General features: G+C 46.1%; 1 protein-coding gene across 9 annotated transcripts in view; it reads left to right on the forward strand.

Annotated features, from left to right (window-relative positions):
• The window catches only part of TNS1 (tensin 1), a 368,326-nt gene that overhangs the window by 106,108 nt on the left and 238,830 nt on the right, over positions 1 to 23,388 (forward strand). For all 9 annotated transcript variants that reach the window (XM_044438202.1, XM_044438203.1, XM_044438205.1 and 6 more), the window contains exon 2: positions 5,898 to 6,012. In XM_044438202.1, the coding sequence (XP_044294137.1) occupies positions 5,898 to 6,012 (115 nt within the window). The remainder of the gene's footprint in view (positions 1 to 5,897; positions 6,013 to 23,388) is intronic.

Raw genomic sequence — 23,388 nt, forward strand, 5'->3', positions numbered from 1 at the left:
AAGCTGGTAGCCCCAAGCCTCCGGAAGACATTTTCCCCAAGATTCCTGAGCATTGGACATGCCAGCTGGGATCCATGGGAGCTGAAGCCCAAAAGACCTAGAGGGCATCAGTTGGGGAAGGCAGTACAGAATCCTGGCAGCATCTGCAAACAGCAGCATGTGCGTCAGAGTGAGAAGAGGGAGCGAAAGCTCATGCACACAAGGGAACAGCAAGCACATGTGGTAGGGGGTCCTGAAGGGGAAATGTTTTTGCAGCCTGGAATCCAGACGTAGAGTTTATTAGCTGAACAATACTTCATTCTTTATGTCCAAATTAAATAAACAGCTTCCCCTCCCTTGCTTTAACTTTCCCTTGAGGCTGAGAGAGTGAAGGAGTAAGAAGGGGAGGAAGGGAACAGAGGTCATCTCAGTCTAGGAAACCCAGGATCAAGTGACCCTTTTAGAAGGGAAATGTGCGTGAGGACCGGGCCCGTGAAGTGAATGTGCGGGGCACACAGCTTTCCCTTCCCCCGCTGAGGCTTTATGAAAGCTTGAATGATGTGAAGAAAAGTGAGCATGTAGCTTTTCTTTATTGTTAGCATAATCCAGGGGCTCAATGAACTGAATGTATTATTTAACACAATTTAACCCCCTCTTATGTTCCCATGCTGAAGTTGATCAACCTGCAGTTTTAAAAAGAGGCAAGTCCCACCCCGATTCCAAAGAAATGCCTCCAGAGCAATGCGGTGATTCACACCCAAATTATGGATTGTGAAAGAAGTCCAAGTTAACTTAGAAATCGGTGGCGTGGATTAGCCTGGTGCGGTGAGAATGCTGCCATAAATATGTAATTTTCTAAGAGCATAACAAAATGTATAACTTTGGGTGTGTGAGTCAAAACAGACAGGCGTCAGCCACACTTTGGAAATTCTGGAGATGTCAGGGTTGGTATATGTGATGAAGGTGTACTGGTGGCATTTACTGGAAAAGAGTCTGTGATTCAGACTTTCTGTTCTGGAAGGCCCGAATCCTAAGCAAATACAAGGTGAAGGGAAACATTTAGGTTTACCACATTTAGCAAATGAAGCTCAGCTTAAATCAAGGAATGCAGGCTCCTCTCCCACCTCTGCCATCGGCCCACTATATTGCCTTGAACAAGCAGATTCCAATCTGTTTCGGCATTGGCTTTTCCAAGAGCCATTATGAAAGAGGGCACAATAAAGAGCTCACAGCACCTACCGCACTAGAAGTACCCTCTGAAGAGGGAATATTGGTCTAGTGAGAGCCCCTCACCTAGCAACACGTAATTACATCACCAGCACTGAGCTTCATGCTTCCTTCCAATTTCTCCTTCCTCTCCCAGGACCTCAGGAGTCTTCACATGAGAGGAGTGGCTGAAGTCTGCCCAAGGCCACGGGCAGGAAGTACTCAGTGCTAAAGGCTGAAATGTTTTTGTTGCAAACTAGAGGGCAGCTCAACCTTCTTGGTCCTGGGGAAGGTAGAGAAGGGCACTGGAAGGAGACAGCTGCTGCCCTAATAGAACTAATTCAGGTGTTCTTGATCCCTTGAGGGTGGGTGGTGGAGAGAACCAGGGATTGATTTCCGATCCATCCAGTCCCAGAAGATGCTGCCGCCTCTTGGCATAACCTTGGAGCATGAGAGGGGGCAGGCACTCACACTCGTCAGCGAGAGGATGGCCATGTCCACCCATTAGGTGTCTAGGTTGTGGGGAGAGGAAAGAGACAAATTTAGCATTGTGTGGATGGGGCAAGGTCAATGTGCTCTTAAAATTTCCTAACTCATTTGCAGATTCATTGCAGAGGTGCTATGAAAGTACATTTGGTGGCTCCGTGAGGCTTCGACACTACGCAGTGCCAGCGAGGGGATTCTGTTTTGCTGGGGCTTGGAGTTTAAACTTTTCACCCTTCTGAGCACCACTGAGCTCAAGCCCCACTTGGAGGCTTCCCACATCCATCACGTTGGGAAACAAGACTCTAGGCCTTGGTCTAGCCCATAGGGCTCTTCCTATGTCCTGATGAAATTTATGCTTAAAAAATCATTCCTTCCTGACAGGGCATACAAATAATGTTTCAAAACCAATCCAATTAGCCTGCCTTTACCTAGACATACCCAGATGATGCATCTTCTGTTTGTGCTAGTTTACCCACAGCATCATCAACAAACCTGTGGATGAAAGGAAAGAGGAGCTGTCACAGAACAAAGGAGCTTATCCCTATGGTTTGCAGACTTGGTCTCACCCAACCCTAGAATTACTTTCCACGCTGGAGAGACATCAGCTAGCTGCTCTTCTTGATTTAGCTTCAGCTAGAGCAGCTTCCAGGCTCTTAACTGCGGGCAACTCATCTCATGCCAGGGCGGCTCTTGATGTGTATGTGCATTTCTGACCATATCAAAACGTACATCTAACCGACTCCAGCATTAAGCGGGTGATGGGCTAGATGATCTCCAAGGTCCTTTCCAGTTCTAAAATCCATCGAGTGTATGATTTCATTAGGACCAGGATGTACACGGTGCCGTGAACAGAGACGTGTATCAAGATGTGAAGGCAATGCATGGGTATGGCTGCTTAGTTGTGTAAGTTCCCCTTATGGAGCAGGGATGAGGTTAAAATTCAAGGAGGCAGAAGTAGCAGGCCAACACAGGCAGGGATAGGATCAATGGGAAGTCTTTGGCATCTATTTTCTCATTAAATGTACCAACTCTGCAACCTTAACATTTAGCATTATAACTAATGCTGAAATTTGGTGCAGGTTGAGCAACATTTTGAAAAGATTTATTGAACTTGTAAGCACTTTTACCTTTGGGTTGAAATTTGACTCCAAGGCATATTTTTCCTGAACTTGCTCCAGTGTAATACCTCTGCATGCCTCCTCCAATCACTAAATCAAACATAATGAAAAATGTTTAAAATGTTTAATTATACCTGATTATATCTGATCTGGCCACAGTGGCAAACACCTTTGGAAACTTCAGATGGTTCAAAATGCTGCAGCTGGACTGTTAACCAAGGCTGGTTATGGGAGGCATGTGGTTCCCCTTGTTTCCACAGTTTCACTAACTTCTGCTCTGTTTCTAGGCACACTTCAAAGTGTTTGCTATGACGTGTAGAGCCCTATACGATTTGAGACCAGGCTATCTGAGAGACTGCCATGTCCCAGGTTTCAAGATCTCCTGGGGAAGCTGTTCTCTCAGTCCCATCTCCATTTGTCTGTGTCCCAGCAAGGCACATCTGCTGGGGGCTTGAGACAGGGTTTTCTTGGTGGCTGCTCCCAGGCCTGGAACTCCTGCTGAAGGAGACTAAGTGGGCTTCCTTTCTGATGCCCTGGCAAAGTTGTTCTTATTCAGTCAGGCCTTTGGCTTGTAAGGTGACCTGAAGCTGAAGGATTTTTTCATTGGTTGAGTAATGTTTCTTTTCTTTTTGTGTTTTGGATTGTGCATTTCATGTTGTTTTCCTGATTGTTCAATTCTGTTTTTGTGTTAATCTTGGTCTAATGAGCTGCTTTGGGTACACTTTTTTAAAGGTGGGCTATAAATTAATTAAATCAATCCAGACAGGTTTGTGCAAAGCCCTAACAGAGCTTTCTGACAGGCAAAAACAGCTTCTCAAAGCAGCTTAGACTCCAAGAGATGATTATTGGGTTAGTACTAAAGCTCAAGGGTTTGCCTTTTTCTGCGATGTGTGAGCCAGTATCTAACCTAAAACTTGCCTTTCCTGTGGACTAGCATCAGATACTGGCATCCAGTGGCTCAGTGAAGTAATGCAGTAAAGAATCCTCCTTGAGAAAGCAGATGTCCTTGGGCATTTCCTGTGTTTGCTCCTTCATAGATGAGGTGATATGTGTGATGAATTTTAACAATCAGAAGTGGAAAGCAGGAGTGAGAGAGGTGAATGCACTCCCTGCATGCCTTGGTTCACTCCACTGTGTGCAGAGTTTTTGTCGCCGATCTGGCTCATTTCAGGTATGGAAGCTGGACTGGAAGAGAGGAGGAACCTTCTGTCCCCCTCCCCCTGTGTGCACTGAGTGAATGGTGCAGACGTGTGGAAAGCAAAGCTGCCTTTCCTATTCCATTAAGTCTGACCCTAAAGCTTTCTCCTTTTGCAGTGGGACTATTTTGCAGTGCAGAAATGGGGGTGAAGGGGAGAGGAGAAAAATATGCTCTCCAGTGGATTTGAAATTCTGATCTTGGTTGAAATCCTGGATTTGTTTTGATCCTTGATTTAAATATGGATTTAATTCTTAATGCATCAAGACCTGACAGCCCCTTAGGACAGTTCCATGTTGCTCGGTACACTTCCAGTTATACAGCCCATGAGCCTAGTGTTATTTTCAAACAGTGCCCAGGCATGCAAGGCGCATATGAGCTGTGGCGTGCGAACCGGTGGTATAGCAGAGCCAGGACTTGCAGGGTCAAAAGCACCGGGACTTTCTGATTGGCAGGGACAATGATGTCATCCATCACCTCCCTCAAGCTTCCCTGTTCCCTCTGAGTTTTGGATATGGAAAGAATTTGGCATGATTTGGTTTTGAATGGCTGTTAACCATTGCCTTGGTGTTGTTGCTATGTGCAGTCAAGTCCTCTCTGATTTACAGTGACCTTATGAAAGGAAGCCCCCCAAAATGTCCTGTCCTTCACAACCCAGCTCAGCTCTTATAGAGTCAAGGCTGTGGCTGTAGAGTCAAGGCTGTGAGTCATTCCATTAACTTTACAAAAGACGTAATATTCGGGGAAGGAGGGAGAGAGAGAGGGAGAAAGAGCACAATATACAAGCTGTCTGCCGTTTTGGACTTTTCTTGGGGGCATGCCTATGGGAGCCTGCAAGATGCATACCTACACTTAAAAATTTACCACTATACCACTGCTAGAAAGTCTTTGGCCACATTTACAGGCAGAAGCCACAATTACCCACAGGGGCTCCTCCTCCTCTGATGCACATGCACATTTGTTTATATGCAGGCAGTACAATTGTACAGAATGAGATACGCGAAATATCCTTGAATCTTCCATGCTAGAACTATCATTCTGTGGGTTTGGAAGCTGGCAGAAAGGAGTCTGTCTCTGAATACAGGGAGAACTGCCTTAATTACCGAAGAGCTGCCCCCTCATCCCTCTGGGTTTAGGCAGCATGGTGCCTTGGCAGTTTTGCATCACCATTTCCAGGCACGTCACTTGCTTTCTCAGGAGAGTTTTATTGTTAGCTGTGAAAGAGCCCCAGGAGTTCCTGCACAGGTGGTACAGGTTCGTGGTCTGCAGGCCAAGTTGGGTCCTCTTGGCATCCCAATCCTCCAGAGTTCCTAGTTGTACCCTACCCCCTTTTCCCCAACTAGCAAACTTGAGCTGAAAAAGGTTCTGCACTCCTGATGTACTCAAGGACGTGGAGGGAAACGTGGAGGTAGCAAAAAGAGGGCCTGAGTTAGGTTTGGGAAGACTTCAGGCTTGCAGGATCAACTATGTTTTTTCACGAGGACTCAGGTCCACCAACTGAAGCAAAGCAGTAGCTGAGGAACTAGAAGCTTCTGCTCAGCCTGGGAGTTGGCTTGCCATATCAGATCTGGAGCTTGCACACAGACCTTTCACTCCCAGATCTATTTTGCTCCAAGCTTTCGTGATTATTTCAGCGGCTTCATTTTACAGGGTTGCTGTTGGTTTTGCCTAATTCACTGGGTATTGCTGACCTACTTGGAGACATGCAGAGATCTGTATCCTGATCACTTTTGCCCACCATGGCCTAAGTGATATGTACCAATCCCAAACTATGTTATAATTCATTAATTGGTTCAAAATGAAGGGTGCGTTTCTCACCTTTGAAGATGCATCTCTAGATAGACCCTTAGTCTGATGCAACATGCATTTTCTTATGATCTGAGTTTCTCTTTCTCTTCATTTCCTTTTTACAGCCTGAGGACCTTGAGGCATCCACATCTCACACCTTCAAGGTAAAGAGCTTCAAGAAGGTGAAACCATGTGGGATATGTCGGCAAGCCATTACCCGGGAGGGTAGCACCTGCCGAGGTGAGTGATGGTTGTCAGGGAAAAGTGAAATTAGGATGCCAAAGACAATGAACCTGCTGGGTGGGGGAAAGGGAGGTTGGATAAGTTGAATGATTCACAGAATTTTGCCCAACTTGGTCATCCTTAGCTCAATGGAAACAGCAATCCTGAGCGAGAACAAGATAAAGTGATGTCTTCATTTCTGAATGTGAGAGGAGAGAGGTTGTGCTGCCTTTCCCAAGTTGGTGTCCTCCAGATGATTTGGTATTCAACTCCTATCAACCCCAGTCAACATGACCAATAGTCAGGAATGTTGGGATTTGTAGTCAAAAATGTATGATGGTATCAAGTTGGAGAAGGCTGATATGAAAGTTCTAGATCAGGGAGGGCAACTGGTAGGCCAAAAATATCTGGAAGGTCCCAATTCCCGTTATACTTAATACTGTCTATGCTGGCCTGGAGTTGTGGCCCTCCAGATGTTTTGGCCTACAAGTTGTTCAACCCTGTTCTACAGCTTCAGTGGGTGTCTGCAGATGACTGTTCACTCCATGATGGGTTCCATGCAACCATGCGTGAAACCATGTGGGTTCTACACCACGTCTGACTGCAGCTTCTGGCCATGCACCAAAAGCAGTATTCCCTCCCTCTTCCATTCATACCTGGATGAGGGAGTAGGTAAGCACACTAGGCTGCTGTTACAGGTGACCTGCTTGCTACATTGACATATGGCAACTGTGACATGAATCATTTGTAGCCATCTGGGGTCAGTATAAGGCTGGTGGGAAGCAGAGGTGGTGAGATCTGGATAATGTTTTTGCCATAAGGCTTTCTGGAGTTTCCAGAACTGCTCATGCTTTCCAAATGGAGTTTCAGTCATTGTAGTTTTTCAGCTGGCCACAGGATGTCAGACACTGTACCTTCCAACTTTCATTCTGGAATCCTGGGCAAATGTTATGGAGCTGTTGCCTGGTGCTGTTGATTAAATCCACATTTGCTCCCAATTAGGGCCGGAAAGGTGGCAGTGGGGCATGTGGATGACCTTCCCAGCTCCTCATTCACTCTTCCTGAACCTTACCTGGAAGTTTTGGACAGGATGTAGTTGTGGTGCATAATTTACTTGTGCTCCATGGCAAATGAGCCTGAGTGGTGTGATCTGAACAGTATAAATGCAGGTAGGCTTGGAAGTGTTCCTCGAACATGCAGCAGAGGGCTGAGAGGTACAGTCAATAGTTTGGATTGGTGCAGTGGTTCAAAGGTCAGGTCCTGCTTAGTTTAACATTCTGTCATGATGCAGCAACCTTGAAGGGAAGTATGCGTGTACGAGAGACTGGGAGGTGGGAGAGGGAGAGGGAGAGAGAAAATATCAATGAACACCACTATGTTCTGCTCAACTTTGTCCTAAGCCATCCTGGCCATTAAGAATATGCAAACCCCCTCTAGCTCTACAAGCAAGTGAATGGAATGTTTAGGTCAAAATGAAAAACCGACAGCATCACTTCACCTGCCCATCTGACCTAGCAAGGCAATTCATGTTGCTCTCAAGGACTGGCAGACATTTTAGGGCTCCTGTGACTGGGCTTGTATGTTTGTCTTAATGGTTTTCCTATTTTCATGAACTGCCTTGAATGCCATTTCAGAAAGGTGGCATAATTATGTAAATCAATATTTTACCATCAGGAGGGTCAGATTCGTTCTGACACGTCATCCGGTGCAAAGGCCCCTGGAGACCAAGCAAGCTGCACTTCAACTGCCTAGGATGTCCAGGCATTGGCTTCATTTCGTGGCTAGAGCAAGCCTGCTGGACCATAGGCTCCAGCATGGAACTAGACCCTCAAGTGCAGAAGTGCCTCTGGAACGGAATCAGCATGTGGGCCTCATTGCCTTCCAGGTGATCCTGGGATGTGCATAATTACATGGTTGCATGCGACTCTGTTGGCACTTGTTAACCCAGGGCAATGTGTAATTCAGCACACTGCTGACACTGCTGGTTTCTAGCACAGTGATGCCATCGGCAGCAGGCAAAGTTGGCATGTGCTAGAGGTCACTTAGCTTAGCCCAACATAACTGTTAGGAGTGATTGTTCAAATAAGATGCTTTGCATAACTCTCTGGCATTCAGAGCAAATATGTCGCATTAGACCCCTAAGGAAGCCTGTGGGAGGTCTGGTACAGATGCAGCAGACGTTGCGTGGGGATGCGACTCGTGTGATACGCCGCAGTGTGTGTTGCCAGCTGCATATGATTTGTGTGGAGGCCAATCAATGGTGAAGTGGTTTGTGTCTTTCATTTCCTCCACCTTGAGGAACGCTCTTGCATGCCATGCCCTTGGTGCCATTCCCTAGGGAGTTATGGACAGTGCTTCTGAAGTTCTGCCCTTTCATACTGCCACTGAAACAGAAGGTTTAAACTCAGTGAATGGAAGCCCCATCTGTGGAAGGAGGCTTCCGTGTGGGTCACTTTGGCCAGATTCAGAAAACAAAGCTGCTGCACACCAGAAGGAGCACCTGTAGTGCCAGCTCCAAGTTGCTGAGTTTCCTGGGGCAAGACACCCCCATGGGCTCCCTTCCCCAAGGAGGGTGCTTTCTCACTGCCCTTGTCACCAGCTGTGGCTCCCCATCTTTGTTTAATCTTTGCTCCTCATTGCTTGCTTGATAGGCAGGAGGCCAGCGAGCAAGGAGCTTGTGGCATCTGCTGCTCCTCCTCCTAACTGTTGTCTGTGCTGGAAGGAGAAGCACATCAACGGGCAGGTTGCAGTGGGGAGGAAGAGGAGCAGCTCCTGGGGGCTCTTGTCAGTGGGGTCTTGCTGAAGTGTAGGTCTGTGGCAGGTGTCCAACCTGGATGCTGGCTTAGCCCATCAGGAAGCACCATTACTGAGCACAACCATAGAAAACTGAAAGCAAAATTATTTGCAGTCAGCCAGATCCTTTGGTGCTCACCCCACACCCAGTGTCTGGGAGGACTGAAGCAGGGTTGTGGCCCAGGTGAACACAGTGCAGAAGTTTCAAGTGTACTGTGGCAAATTTGTCACACCGAATGACCACAGAATGTGGGTAGTGGCATGTGGAAGATCCAACATGCCCAGTGCACATGGCTGAAATTACAAATGGAAAAGAAACCCTACAAAATGGACATATGCTTTTGGTGAGTGTAGATCAACCTTCCCCAGCCTTGAGTCTTCCAGACATGCTTGGACTGCAACTCCCAGAATTCCCAGTCAATGGCCCTCCTGGATGGGAATTCTGGGAGTTGTGGTCCAAATGCCTCTGAAGACCACCAGGTTGGGGAAGGCTCGTGTGGATCATATCTAGATCAGTTCTAGGACCATCTGAAGGGTAGAGCTGCCTTCTTTAGCAGAGCTTGTAGTTATTTGGGTTTCCCTGGTACTCAGGAATGATTCAAATATGTTACACACAAAGCCATTCTTCCTACCCTGATGCTCTCCAGATGTGTCAGACTGGAATTCTCTGAGTATGGATTATGCTGGCTGGGAATTCAGGGAATTACAGTCTGTTGCATCTGGGAGGCACCAGGCTGGGGGTCGGACAAAGCGTTCAGTTGCTTTTGCATGCATAGAAATCTGTGGAGCCAGTAAATGCTGGACTGCTGTGGCACAGATGCAGCCATCACATGATGTGCCTGCTTAGCAGCTTTTTCACTTGCAATTTTGCATTTAAATTAGGCATAAATGGCTCATCCCGAAGGCTCATGCAACGGCAGCGATTGCACAGTATACATCATGACCAGTAGGTGGAAGGGCACGCTCTGGAATTCTGCAGTCATGATGATACTTATTGTAGAATCATTCAAGACATTATCTTTGGCGGAAGGTTGGAGCGCTTGCAGCCAGGCTGTGCTTTCAGGCTGATCCTTGAGAAATTGAAGCCATTTTTGGCAGCTGACAACAGATCAGCTGCAATAAAACTTGCAAATTGCTTTCTTCCCAGTGCTGAATCACAGTTGCTCATTGATCCTTTATTATTTGACTGCATTGATAATCCCAGCTTTTTTCTTATACAAGCATATGTCCCCCAAAGCCATATTACAAAAAGATGGCCAAAGAGGAAGCATGAAGCTTTCATGCTTCATCATTTCTTCACTTAAAATGGGAAGTGTGACTCACAGGACTTACATGCTGGGAGATGCTCAAGTCCCCCCAAAATAAAATGCATTGCTTTCTTCTGCGACTTCCTTGTAATGCATGATGTAGCCCTTTATGGCAGCCGTCTCCAACCCAGTGCTCTCCAAATGTTCTGGACTAAGCTCCTTCAGCTCCAGCCAGCTTGGAAAATAGCCAGGAGTTCTGGGAGTTGTAGTCCAAAGCATTTGGAGGGACCAGATGGGAGAAATTTGTCTTACAATAAACCTCTGTCCCCGTCTCAGAGAAAGGGTAGCTACTCTCCATCTTGTGAACTCAACTGAACTCAGGCCTATTTCAAGAGCAGCAGCTGCTGTACTTTTCAAAGAAGTAAATAAAAAGAGAATGATCAATAGCTGCTCCTTCCAGGCATGCATGCTAGAGGCCATTAATGAATCCCCATCCCTGGAGTGAGGAATGCAGGTAGCCTAAGAGAAGGTTAAGGTGCTGCATGCAGTAGTGGTAGCATTAGGTTGTCCCTGGGGATCATGGCTTGAGCTGTGGACTGCTCAAAATGCTGTGTGGATGAGTCAGGACCAAATTCAATGGGCAGTCCAAACACTGGGAGTTCCAGAAAAGAGCTGGGCTATTGGGGAAACATTGGGTAGGCACCTGGGACGTGCAGACAGACAGTGTTCTGTGCCTAGAAGGGAAGGTTTTTATGTCTGAGACTCCAGAGCCCTACCAATCTGGAGCACAGAGCCTTGCTCACCAATATTCCTTTACTCATAAGGAATCCTTGTTTCTGCAGGGCTTCAACCTTTACGCATCTGTGTTGTCGGAATTCTGTGGCTGCTTAATGTCAGTCTTTGGATTTGACTGGGGACCATGCCTTGAGTTGAAAAGCCAGTAGCCATATTCATCAAGGGCCTGGGTTTTCCCTCAACTGCTTCAAGATCCCTCATCTGAGGCGACTCCTCCATGAGGCTCTTATTGTGAGTGGGAGTTCTACCATGCCGAGGAGACGTCCTGCAGGAGGGGCACGGCAGGCTGAGGAAGGAAGTAGCGGAAGCTGGAGACAGGAGAGGAAGGGCGAGAAGTGGGATGTTCACAGGGTGAAATGGTAGGCACTGTTGGTTGGCTGGTGCGACAGAAAAGAGACTTGAGTACGGCAGCGTGCTGTATGCTTTGTAGGCCACAAAGCAGCCTTCCCAAAGCTGGTGCCTACTGGATGTGTTGTTCTACAACACCCAGCATCCCCCAGCCAACACATGTGGGAGTTGTAGTCCAATATGTCTGGAAGGCGCCAGCTTTGGGAAGGCTGACGTAGAACTTTGGCCAAGCGTGCTCGAGAACATTAGGCTCTGACAACACAGTAGATCGTTTCCTGTCACATTCTGTTACATCCTGTTTGAACTAGACATGTGGGGGATGAAATGTGGTAGGTTCATCCAAACTCTAAAACACTTCACAGACATTCTGTAACATTTATTACTTCCGTTGTACAACCCATGCTGCTCTATCCAGGCCAAGATTCCCATGCAGCTCTCATGTCAGTGTAGGACGTTTCTTGAACCCCTTGTGTAAGCCGTCATGAGCACAGGTGCGTTTCCACCTGCATGTCCATTTGTCCCACACAAAGGACACGCCACTGGTGTCAGCTCAAAGGGTCTGGCAAGATGCCCTCAACAGGCTGCTCTTCAGTGAGTTCACCTTCTCACCACCTGGGTCACCCGCTGCTCTTGCTCATCAACCTCTTTCTCCTCGAGGCTTTCACTTGCTTGACAGACAGGGCGCCAGGAGGTGAGAGGGTGAGGCCATCAACTGCTCCTCCTCGGCACCACTACCACCATCATTGCCTGGGCTATGGCAAAGGGCAGGTGAACACACAGATCGCAATGGTGAAGAGGAGGAATGACTCCCAGGGGCTGAGGTGTAGGCCCTTGTCAGATTATGGCTACCCTTGATGCCAGCTCTACATGCCACACTCTATCAGTCGAGATTTTGGGTTGCTTGGATACATGGTGAAATAGATGAGGACTTGCCATGTGAAATATGCAGATGGGGAACATGTCGTTTGCACCATGGAAATGCTAAAGTAGTATGTATGGAGGAAGCTCCATGTGTGAATGGGCCCAAAGATGTAGACTGCATCTAAGGTCAGATTGTATCCTACACTAATTTCAGAGTGAGATTTTAAAATCAGTGCCTTGAATGATAAAGATCTGGCAGCATTTTAAGGAAAGAACTGGGATCGAATTAGTGTACTGTGTCTCATAAGCCATATCCATGTCTCAGTAGCCCCTCCAGAGGATACTTTAATTACATTTACTTAAGATGTTGTTGACATGTTTGAGATGCTAACAGACTCAATGCATACTAGTCTTCTCCAGTTCTGTATTCCTTTTGAAATTTGCTGTTTTGCTTTTAGTTTGAAGCAGGATCATGTATGTCCCTTAAAATGACCTTTTCAAGTAAACTTATTCTTGTAGCCCCGCTTATATTTGCTATATGTTGAGAAACAAACAAAGCTCAGATGCACAGCTTGGTCACAGCAGCACCGTTTATTACCGAAGCCCTTTCTTTGACCCTACCAAATCCCAATCCATTTTTTCACTTCATGAGACACAGAGAGATTTCCCTGCAAGCCTGAAGGACTGGGCCCTGAAGCTGGCATCTTGGTTTGTATTTAACTGTTGGAAGAAAACGCGTATAGAAGAATGCCACCTGTTTGAGAAGGAACTGTTTCTTCACACCACTTCAGAAGGAAAATGCACTCCCTTTTTGCTGCCTGTCCCCCTTTTCAAACACCAGTAGAACAAAAGGCCAGTCCCGTTTGCGCAGGAGCCAGCCAGATGGCCATGACAAGTAGTGCTTCAGGACAACAGCGCCCTCCTGCCTGTTTTCCCAGCAGCTCCTGTATGTATGTATCGTGTAGTGGAGGTAGCATATAGCCATCTAGACTACTTGCTGTTGAAAGGCTCCTCCTTCATGAATTCATCCAAGTTGGTGGCCGTCGCTGCATCTTGTGGATGTGCATCCCATAGTTTAACTACGTCCTCTGTGAGGAAGTGCTGTCTTACGTCTCGAGTTTCCCACCATTCAGCTTCACAGGACAATTCTAGGTATGGTGATAGGGAGAAAAATGTTTTTGTTGCTTGTCCTCACAGTAAAAGCGGACAGGATGAAACAGTCACAGCCATTGTAGCCCTTCCTCACAGGGGAGTTGCTTCAGCGCCTTGATCATTTGGGCTGCTCTCTGCTGCACTGTTTCCCGCCTGTTCAGTGTATTCCAAAACTGGTCTCAGCCTAGATTTGTACAAGGCCATGAGCTTTATTCTTGAGTCCTTTTCTAATTATGCCCAACATGGAATTTGCCTGTTTTACAGCAGCTGCACTGTGGCTGGACACCCCTTCAGGCTGTGCACTGCACTCCCGATGCCACTACTGGCTGGTTCCCATTTCATCTTGTAGAGAGCACATCATGCTGAACAATGAGCAGGTAAAGAATCGATGCACAGCCGAGACAGAGCTTCCTCAGGCCTCAGTAGATGACCCCACGGCTTGTCTATAGTCTGGGTTCAGAATGTTCTTGCGGTGCTCGGAGCGACTGTGAGCGGCTGGTCATCGCACGGGCTCCAGCTTCACAGGCTGGGTCGCGTGATGACATGCACGTGAGTCACCCGCATCACTTGCACATCTGGCTCAGTAAGAGCACATGCTGGCACGTAAGACTTCAGCTGTGTCAGGCTAAGGGCCTGCCTGGTCTAAGCAGGACCTGAAGGCGATCATCCTGTCTGATCCCAAAAAGAGCACGCAGTCAAGCGAAACAGTAGCGGTTGATGCTCTGATATCCTTCATGGGCCAGGGTAATCCCCCCGCCCCTTTAATGAATGGTCACATTTGTCGTTGCCGTATCTTGTGCTAGCAAGATGAGCCAAGACTGACAATCAGTGATCTCCCCCTTATGAGCATGCTTGTGATCTTCTTGGAAGGCAAAACAGATGTTGTGCCTGTCAAGTTAATCTCCCATTAACGTTACCAGAAATACAGCAACAAACAGAACCACCTGCTGTACCGACGCAGTCCGGCTGAGTTCTCTCTGCTTCCCCTTCTCCTCTATTGCATTGTTGTTTGTCGCTGCTGTGCTCCCGGCTAGAATTGGCTGCCTGTCGCTGGCAGAGGGATGCTGTCTGGAAAGGGAAGGCTCCTTTGGCGTCAGTCGTGTGGATTAGCAAAGTTGAGCCGAAGGTTACTGCAGGAAGGGGAGGTCATTACCTTCCCATCTCTTGCACGTGACTCAAATTATACACATGTGCCGGAAGGAAGGGGATGGACTGCTGCAGACCCCAGCAGCTCTTACTGTCAGTCTGACACAGCTGATATAGATCAGGTGGAAGTCTCTGGGCAGCGACTTGCGTTCATATGTCCAGCCAAGTTCTTTTTATCGGACCTGGTCAGGTGCACAGGACTGTTTCCGATGTCTCCGACGAAGAGGAAATGCTTATTGAGACTTCAACAATGCCCGCTTCCTGTGTTCTCTGAGGCAGGAAACAACCCCAGAAGCAGAGACATGCCTAAAGGCTGATTAAGCCACCCGTCTCAGCCTAGAAATCTAGATTGATTCAGGCTCCACCCCGGTCTGAGGTGCCTTTTATTTCGTGGTGCTTGCACGCCCCAGTCCTGCTGTTGCATTGAGGGGAGAAGGCCCACCTCTCTTACATCCCAGCAGGGAGCTCAAATGGAGTCACTTCAGTGCTTTAGGTAATTATGCTTCAGGGGTCTGATGCCCATCCGCAGCCATCATCTCTTTTGCCAAATGCCAGCTGAATGTGTATGATCTTACCATATGTCTCTGCATGGCTGGGGATGCACATGCATTTCTGTATATCTGTGTGTACATTTTGTCCAGCTGAGCCTTCCCTAACCTGGCAGTAGTTGCTGCTGACAGGAGAGTGAGTCTGAAACATCTGGAGGGCACCAGGTTGGGAAAGGCGGGTCTTGCTTGCTATGCAAACCAGTATTTCAGGAGATGAATTAGGAATGCCTGGGAGATCATTAGTGGGTTCTCTAGCAGGAATCCCATTTAATACTTTGGGGGCCCCAACTTGCGCTCTTTCTGAGTATGCGCACTAGCAGGCTTTATCTAGGCTGATGAAGTGGTGGTGGTTAGAATGAAGGGAGGTAATTCTGGGAGCACCCCAGCAGGGTCCAGCAGCAGAATATTTGGGAGGAATCCTTGCAAGCAGGTGCCTGGGAAAAAGAGAGGTGATCTGCTCCCAGATCTGATAACGTCCTAGAAATAGCTCACCTCAAAGCATTGTGGGCATGGGACCACTCTGCCTCTGCTTCCATTATGCATCGGGGAGCAAGAGTCCCTTGCTGCGTCCATCACATTCAGCCGCCTCTGCTTTGAACTCGTACTCTCACTGGCTTCACTCATTGGATTGTTCAGAGATGGAGCCACATCAGCCTGGTATGTTCCTGCTTTGTGAAGACAGACAAGGGGGATGTTGGGGTTTCAGGTACCTTTCTTGCTCTTTCCTTTCCTTTAAACCAGAGTCTCCCATTTTGGACAAAGTGGGGAACACGGGTTTGAAGTTGATTACCTAATCAAGATAATGACTTAGGATCTTTTTCATGAGGCAAGGTATGTTTTTGGCATAGGACCTCAGAACTGGGCTATAACTCCAGGATTATGCAGCCATATTCTTTGATGCTGTCTGCAGGATGGCTCAGATGGTTGTCCAACATGCAGACTAAGTTGTGCCTGGTGAATACAGCTTCATCCTTTAAGAATCGTACAAAGGAAGGGATCCCTTGCCTTCTGTACACATTGTGAGCAATGCTTAGCATAGTGAGGAAGTCTTCCACAATGCCCATCCTAAATCTGCTTCGCTGGCCTGCCATTAGCCAGAGTCAAGCAAGCTGGGAGAACACCAGTGGCAGGCTCTGAAGCTTTTTCTCCCAAACATACCTTCTCTTCTGGGCATTTCCTTCTGTTGGAGGACAGATCTGTGGGTGCTGCATACCCTGTCATAACTAGCCTGCTGTCTTCATGATGCTGTGCCATGCTAAAGTAAGATTAGATGGCCAGTCTGGCCGGCTTCTGCACCTAGAATGGCTGGTAGGCACGTGTTGCTGTGCTGTACTTTGGCAAAATATCTTGGGCTAACTCGGTGCAGCCTGTGCTCATAGCTGGTGCTGTCAGCCTTCCTTTGGTGGCCTTAGTAAACCATCATTCTCCCCCTTCTTTCTGGCAGCCTGTCAGATATCTGGAAACTGCAGTAGCGACTCCACCCCAGTCCCCCTTCCTCTGCACCAGACAGGCCTGCTTTCTTTGGCTTTATTCTCTCAACTTACATTTCAGATCCTGTAACTTTGGTTGCCCGCCCTCAAATTGCTTTCCTCAACATGCCTCAGACATGGGAATCCAAATGACATAGTGGGTGCTTCAGCTGGAACTAATGGATCATACAACATATAATTGTGAGAATTCACTCCTATAAGGTGTAGCGATCACCACTGGCTGCAGTGGCATCGGGAAAGAAACAACCTGGCTCAGCCAGTGCTTGCCACATGATTTGGACTTCAGTTTCCATTAGCCCAGGCCATGCATGCTGGGAGTTAATAGTTCAGAACGTGAGGAGACCACATGTTTGGGAAAGGCTGCCGTCAACACAGGTCTATCAGTGGCTATTAGTTCCAAGGGCTAAAGCTGCATCTCCATGTTCAGAGGCCAGATGTCCCTGAATGCCAATTGTACGCAGGGAGATGAGAGCAAGAGGATGTCTGTGTCTAAGCTTCCCAGCAGCAACTGGCCATCTATCCTTGTGAACAAGAGCGTGTATGAGTCTGATCCAGCAGGGTTTTTATTATGTGTGTATGGACACTTTAAGGTAGAAGATAATAAACTTTCAAATATATGGCCCTTTTCCTTAAAGTGCACACTATGGTACAACTGTTACCCTGTTTGCCCTGTGTGAAAAATCACTTGAATTCACATTTTATGAACAGGGAAATGGAAGTGGGGATGAGTTTTGGCTCATTCAGAGCTGGCTTATACATAAGTGGATGTCCACCACTCCGTTTCTCATCATAGAGAAAATGTGTTGTTGCTTTATGCTGTCAAGCTGTTCCCAACTTCTGATGACCTGTGAATGAATGCCTTCCAAATGGCTTGTCCTTGAAAGCCCTGCTCAGCCATTATGGGATCAATCCATCTCATATTTGGTCTCCTGGCTTTGATTTTTTCTTCTGGCATGACTGTCTTCTACAGAGAGCCTTATCTTCTCATGATGTGTTTGAAGAACAATAGCCTCAGTTTTCTCACTTTTACTTCCAGGAAAAGTGCTGGCTTGATCTGATCTAGGATATACTTGCTTGTCTTTCTTTCAGTCCAGGATATGGTCAAAGCTCTCCTTCAACCCCGTATTTTGGATGTATCCATTTTCTTTTTGTCAGCTTTCTTCATTGCCCAGCTTTCACACCTATATATATTGCATCTACAATACTGTAGATGACAAGTCGTTACACTTGATGATCTTTTCTAGTTCTTTCATGGCTGCCCTTCCAAGTCCCAAAGTAGGGGAGCTATATTGTTTTCAGAGGATAAGGAATAGTGTGTACAGATGATTCACTGACACATCATCAAGCCGTGCTTTTCTCAATGGTAAAATTGGGAACAAACATATGAGAACCGGCCTTTTGTTCAGATTCCCCCTTCTAGGAATTCTTCAGATATGTTGGACTACAGCTCCTTGGCTGGGGGTTTATGGGAATGGTAGTCCAACTCAACTGGCAATCACCAGATTGGGAAAGGCTACTTCAGTGATTCTGGGGTATAAAAGGGATAGCCCAAATCCAGAACTATGACACTGGCTCCTGTCTCTTGGCTGTTCAGGCATCTTCTTACATGATTCTAAACTGCACTTGCTGCTTCCTGGCCTCTTGGAAAGCTAATAGCTGGTTTTATTTGCAAACATTTCTTAGTCATTAGCTGCTTTATAAGCAACTGGGCTGTATCAGACGCAAGAGCTTAATTTGGGTAAAATATTAACAAATGTAAGTGTTTCTGGAGAAGTTCTCGGATGCTTGTAATTCCAGAGTGCTTTCTTTTTCTCCCAGGAGGCCATTCCATCCATTTCCAGATAAGAATGGTAGAGCTTTTTGCAGACTCCAAATGCTATAGAAAAACAATGAAATTTAAACAAGGATAAATGGGATTCAAGAGCAAGGAGGCTGCTTCTCTTTGCAAGTCTTCCCCCCGGATTTAAAGACTCTGGCACCTTAGGGAATGAGGATAACCTCTTGGCAGTTATCCAATCTATTTAGGTGCTCAGAACTTTTTGTCATGCTTCCATTTGAGTGGCTCTTGGGTATTGCACCAGGAGAAAAACACATGCCATAATATTGCAGCAGAAGCAGGATGGTCTTTGATGCTATCTACAGCACTGTGATCAGGTGCCAAATGGAGTCTCTTCCTTGCCCTCCCAGTTTATAGGAGTTTGGAGAAGACTGGTAGAGTCTCATTGTAGCAAAGTTGTAGAAATGAGCAAAACTCAGGCTTGCTGAGATTCCTCAAATTCCATGAGGTCATGTCTGTATCCTTCTGCATGAACATTCATGGATATTTTTGTGCATGTTTTCCAGACATATACATCCATTATGCACATTTTGAAATGTTTGCATTTTTCTCCTATTGATTAAACCACATTGGAAGGATACATTCTTCTAAGTATGTGCATGCTTTGAATCCTTTTTTTTTTTTGTTCTGCAAATTGCACTGCAAGCATGGAAATGGATGGGCCTTGACCAAAGATTGTGTTCAACTCTGCCTTCAGTTCTGGGAGGGACAAACTGGGTAAAAACTGGTGAATGATGAATTGAAATGAATCACTCATACATACCTTATGGTGAGAAACTCATAATATGGAGCAACTCCAAGTACTGTTATTTTAAGTGGTTATCCAAGTGCTGCATGGGATAGATTGATTGCAGATGGTGTCCTGCTTGCAGCTGATCACCTCATAGCATGAGATGCATGTTGGAGTCTGTTCAAATTATTATCATGCCATTGAATTATATGGTTTGAAATGATCTCAAAAGTCATCCAGTTCAGAGTCCAGGAGTGAAAGAATCATGAATAAACTTTATTTGTTTATTTGATAATGTATGTCCTACATCTGCAACTGTTTGAGTACCAAACCATACAAGCAAGCAAACAAAAAAATACACATGATATACAATTTAAAATATCATATTGGATTAGAATGAAAACACAGTAAGAGCAACAGCATGGACATCAGAATATATGGAACATGTTCTGTGTGGGACAGACACACACAACATATTCACCTGGCCTTTAAAAGGTGCCAGGTAGGTTCTTTGGGGAGAGTGTTTTATAATTATGTACAATGCAGACTTTCTTATTCTGTAGTTGGCTGCAGATATTTCATTTATATATGTACTGCATTTTATACTGCTGAATAGTTGCAGTTTTCTGGGCTGCTCAAAACACTTAAAACTGTGAAATACAATATATAAAAGCTTAAAACTACTGTCTAAAATAAAGTTCTCAGGTAGGAAGTTCTAAAAAACACTCATAGCTGAGATTTGGCTATGCGATGGAGGGAGCTACCCTGCCATTTCCTTGGTGTTGATTCCAAGAAGGAAGTAATGTCCTATTTGCTAACTTAAAGACCAATTAAACCTTAAGAATGTAAGTGTAACTCATTTACTGAGCCCTCACACAATTAAATATATTTTTAGAACATGATCTTATTGAGTTAGAAAAAATTGCTATTGCACAAGCCATGTCTTGCTTGCAGGCTGGTTCTATCCTCCTTGCAGAGATGCTGGTCCTGTGGGGACAATTAGCCAGATGCTTAGTAAACCCACCTCTGCCCTGTCCCAAGTAATGCAGTACTAGCATTTCCTTGCTGCACTTTTGCCTGTCATTAGCAATAGTCGCTGAGCAGCAGCAGCAAATGTTGCATCTTTTCAGATCTAAATATGGCTGTGCTTATGTCATGAGTGTGATACACTTGTGAACTGAAAGACTCTGTGTGGGTGTGTATATTCATGTGTGTATGTCAACCTATGGATGAATATGCTTCCTACCTAACAGTTCATTTCCAGATGTGATTGGTCATCATTGGTTCCTGAAATGTATTGAGGGGAAGGACAAGAATGAAAGATGTTGTCGCAGGAAGCAGAAGAAAAGCAGCTCCCAGCCTATTTCTGGGCCCAGTTTAAAGAGCTGGTTTCTGAGCCTTCAGTGCCAAAATGTCTGCTAGCCTGCTTGTCTGAAAGACTATCTTCCGCCATATAAGCCTACCTGAACCTTTTGGCGTTCTTCAGGGGCCCTGTCTAAGAGCTTTTGTTGAATGAAATGGGCTAGGTGATCACTGGGGAGCAGCTTTCCTGGCAGAAGGAGCCCCATGTTCAAACCACCTTTTCAGAGAGGTTCACTTAGTGCCATCCTTGTGAGAGAAAGCCTTTCCATTAATTCAGGTTTTTAAAACATCTTTTATAATCTGGGTCTCTTTGTTTCAAATTTGCTGTTTTGATTTAGGGATTCTGGAGAGTTTTCCAATTTGTATTTTATGTTGCTTTTGATGTTATGGGGTTCAGCTTTATTATATATCTGAGAGCACAAGCCACTGCATATTTACTGTAGGCAGAAAATTGGCCCATAATTCCCAGTATGTCCCAGCCACCATGGTTGAAAGGAATTGGGGTGAAACATGGAAGGAGAGGAGGGCCATCATCCGTCTAGTTTTGAGGTGAAATCAAATGTCCAGCTTTTGTGCCTCCCAGAACAATGTATCCTCCAAGTAAATAAGATCTCTACACAAGCAAGGACACCTAAGAATCTATAAGAAGATAGGAACTTAGAAATTCTCCTTGAAGGTGGTGAAGGCCACAAGTGGTCTGGACTTGGCATGTGAGACCAGTCAGTCATAACAAGCATAAGAGGAGAAAAACGGAATGTTATTCTTGAGTATAGTTTTATCACAGGCAAAAGGGCAATCCTCCTGGAGCACATGGAGCAGTTTCCTTTTATACCTTTGCTGCCCATGTTGCAATGTCAGATGCTCGTTGGATTGAAATTACCACCATGATGACTGATTGGTACAGTTGAATCCTGGTAGTTCCTACTCTTACCTGGGAGGTTGGGCTACCTGGGGGCTGAGCTTGGAGCTTCAGCAAGGGATTTCTCAATCCCTGCCTGCGTTATCAGCTCCAGTGCTCTGTGACATGACCGTCCTGCCTGGGCTTAATGCTGGCTGGCCAGGTATGTCCTACAGTGGAAAGACACCACCCACTCCTCTCAAAAAGGAAAAAAAAGGACACCTGTGTGACATTTGCTCAATGGTGAGTCCATGGCCAAGAAGTGAAGTCCTGCTTTCTAAGACGGCTGAGCATTCAAATTTAAGTAAGCAGTTACGGCCAGGGGTTTGCTCCTGAATCATCTGACACCTGCCTCATTCCATGTCCTGATTACCAAGTCCCCACCCCTTGATTCCATGCTGCAAGTAAAGGCAAGAACCCTAGAACAGATAGTTTAATATTTACATACTTTCAGAATTGCTTCCATTCATTTTCGTTGACAGTAAAGCTGTTAAGATACTTGATACTGTAATGCAGAACAAAAGAGTGAAGCCTGCAGGCCTGTGCACATTTCCTTGGGAGTCACTCCTTGGGTGCCAGTCTACCACCAGGCTACAAATCTCCCCTCTTTTGCTTCAATGACATACTCTAATTGTTGCCTGGAGCCTCTTTGCACAGAACCTCTTTGCAAAGCTTATGAATGAAGCCCATCACGTGTATCTTGCAGTCCAATGCATGTTGGCTCAGATGAAAGATTCACTCTATATGGTGATGTCAGTGATACTTCTTCTGAGAAAAATGTGTGCAGGATAATTAACTTGCAGAGCAACTTAGTTCTTACGTGGTGCTCTAGTTTGATTGAGCAGCTCTTTCTTTGCAAAGCATAACATGTTTGCCTACAAAACTGTTTAGGCAACCTTAAGGAAGTTGAGAGCATTTTTAGATAACACCAGCCAGAACAAAGAGTATTTAATAAATAAGATTCAAAAACTGTTGTGAGTTGCAGATCAGCCCGTATATCGATAGTCCACTTCCCAAGACACTACAGGTAGTAAGTCTGGACTTGATTGCATTCTTGTCCCAGAGAGAAGTGAGCAGAGTCCAACCTTCTGGGCTCCAACTCCCCTTCTGCAAGCTGCTAGGCCAGGTTTTCCCTGCTGTTCAAATCTTGGCCTAAAAATGCAAAGGTAACATATCTTGTACAGCAATTCCCTGCTCCTGTAACCTTTCCTTTCCAAGAACAATGGCTGTCTTGTGCATCAAAGTAGCAGATGCGGTTTCTGGCAGGGGCTGTAGCCACCAATGTAAACCGCTCTGGGGTGATTGAACTTGACCCAACTCAGGACTCACTTGGCAGCATCCCAAGATTTTGGGCAGTGGGGTGGGGTGAGGCAAAGGGATGGAGAGGGACAACTGTGCCATACATAAATCCAGAAATGTAGCCTCCTCAGATTGAACCTGCTGTAGGTTTGTATGCAGTGCTGCAGAGCTGTTTTTTGTCACTCCATCCCGAAAATGCCACATTCCCAAGTCGGGAGAATTTGGCATTGACGTGAAGAGAGCTGTAGTTAATCTGGATTACAGCAGGAGCTGGTTCCACTTGACATGCTGCTGCATTTGGCCTCGTTGCTCTAAGTCAGTGTCATTATGTGTAGATTGTAATTCTAGGCAAGAGTTACAGGGCAGTGGAGATGCCTTCTCAGTTAAAGAATGGTACAAGCTGCTGCGGATCAAATAAGAAAGGATACAGAGCCTCCTTGACTCCCACTATGTTTGTCAAAGGTTGGTTCTAGCAGAGGCTGGAAAAACTGCCAGTTCAAATTTTCTCCTCAGCCATTAACTCACTAGATCATAGAATCATGGAACAGTGGGGTTGGAAGGGGCCAATAAGGCCATCAGGTTCAACTCTCTGCTTACTACAGGACTCCGAGTGAGAGCATCTCTGACAGATGGCTGTTCAGCTGCATCTTGAATGCCTCCAGTGTGGGAGAGCCCACAGCTTCCCTAGGTCATTGGTTCTATTATCATATTGCTCTATCAGTCAGGACTTTTTTTCATGATGTTCAGCTGGAATCTGACTTCCTGTGACTTGAGCCCTTACTTTGTGTCCAAGCTATTATTCTTTTTCTTTCAGCCCTATGCTAAAGTCAGCTTCATCTGCAGAATAAGAATTACAATGCCAGACTCCCTCATAGGATTGTTGTAGGG

This window comes from Varanus komodoensis, unplaced genomic scaffold (genome assembly GCF_004798865.1).
Source record: "Varanus komodoensis strain SLA01 unplaced genomic scaffold, ASM479886v1 scaffold32, whole genome shotgun sequence".
Lineage (NCBI taxonomy): Eukaryota > Metazoa > Chordata > Lepidosauria > Squamata > Varanidae > Varanus > Varanus komodoensis.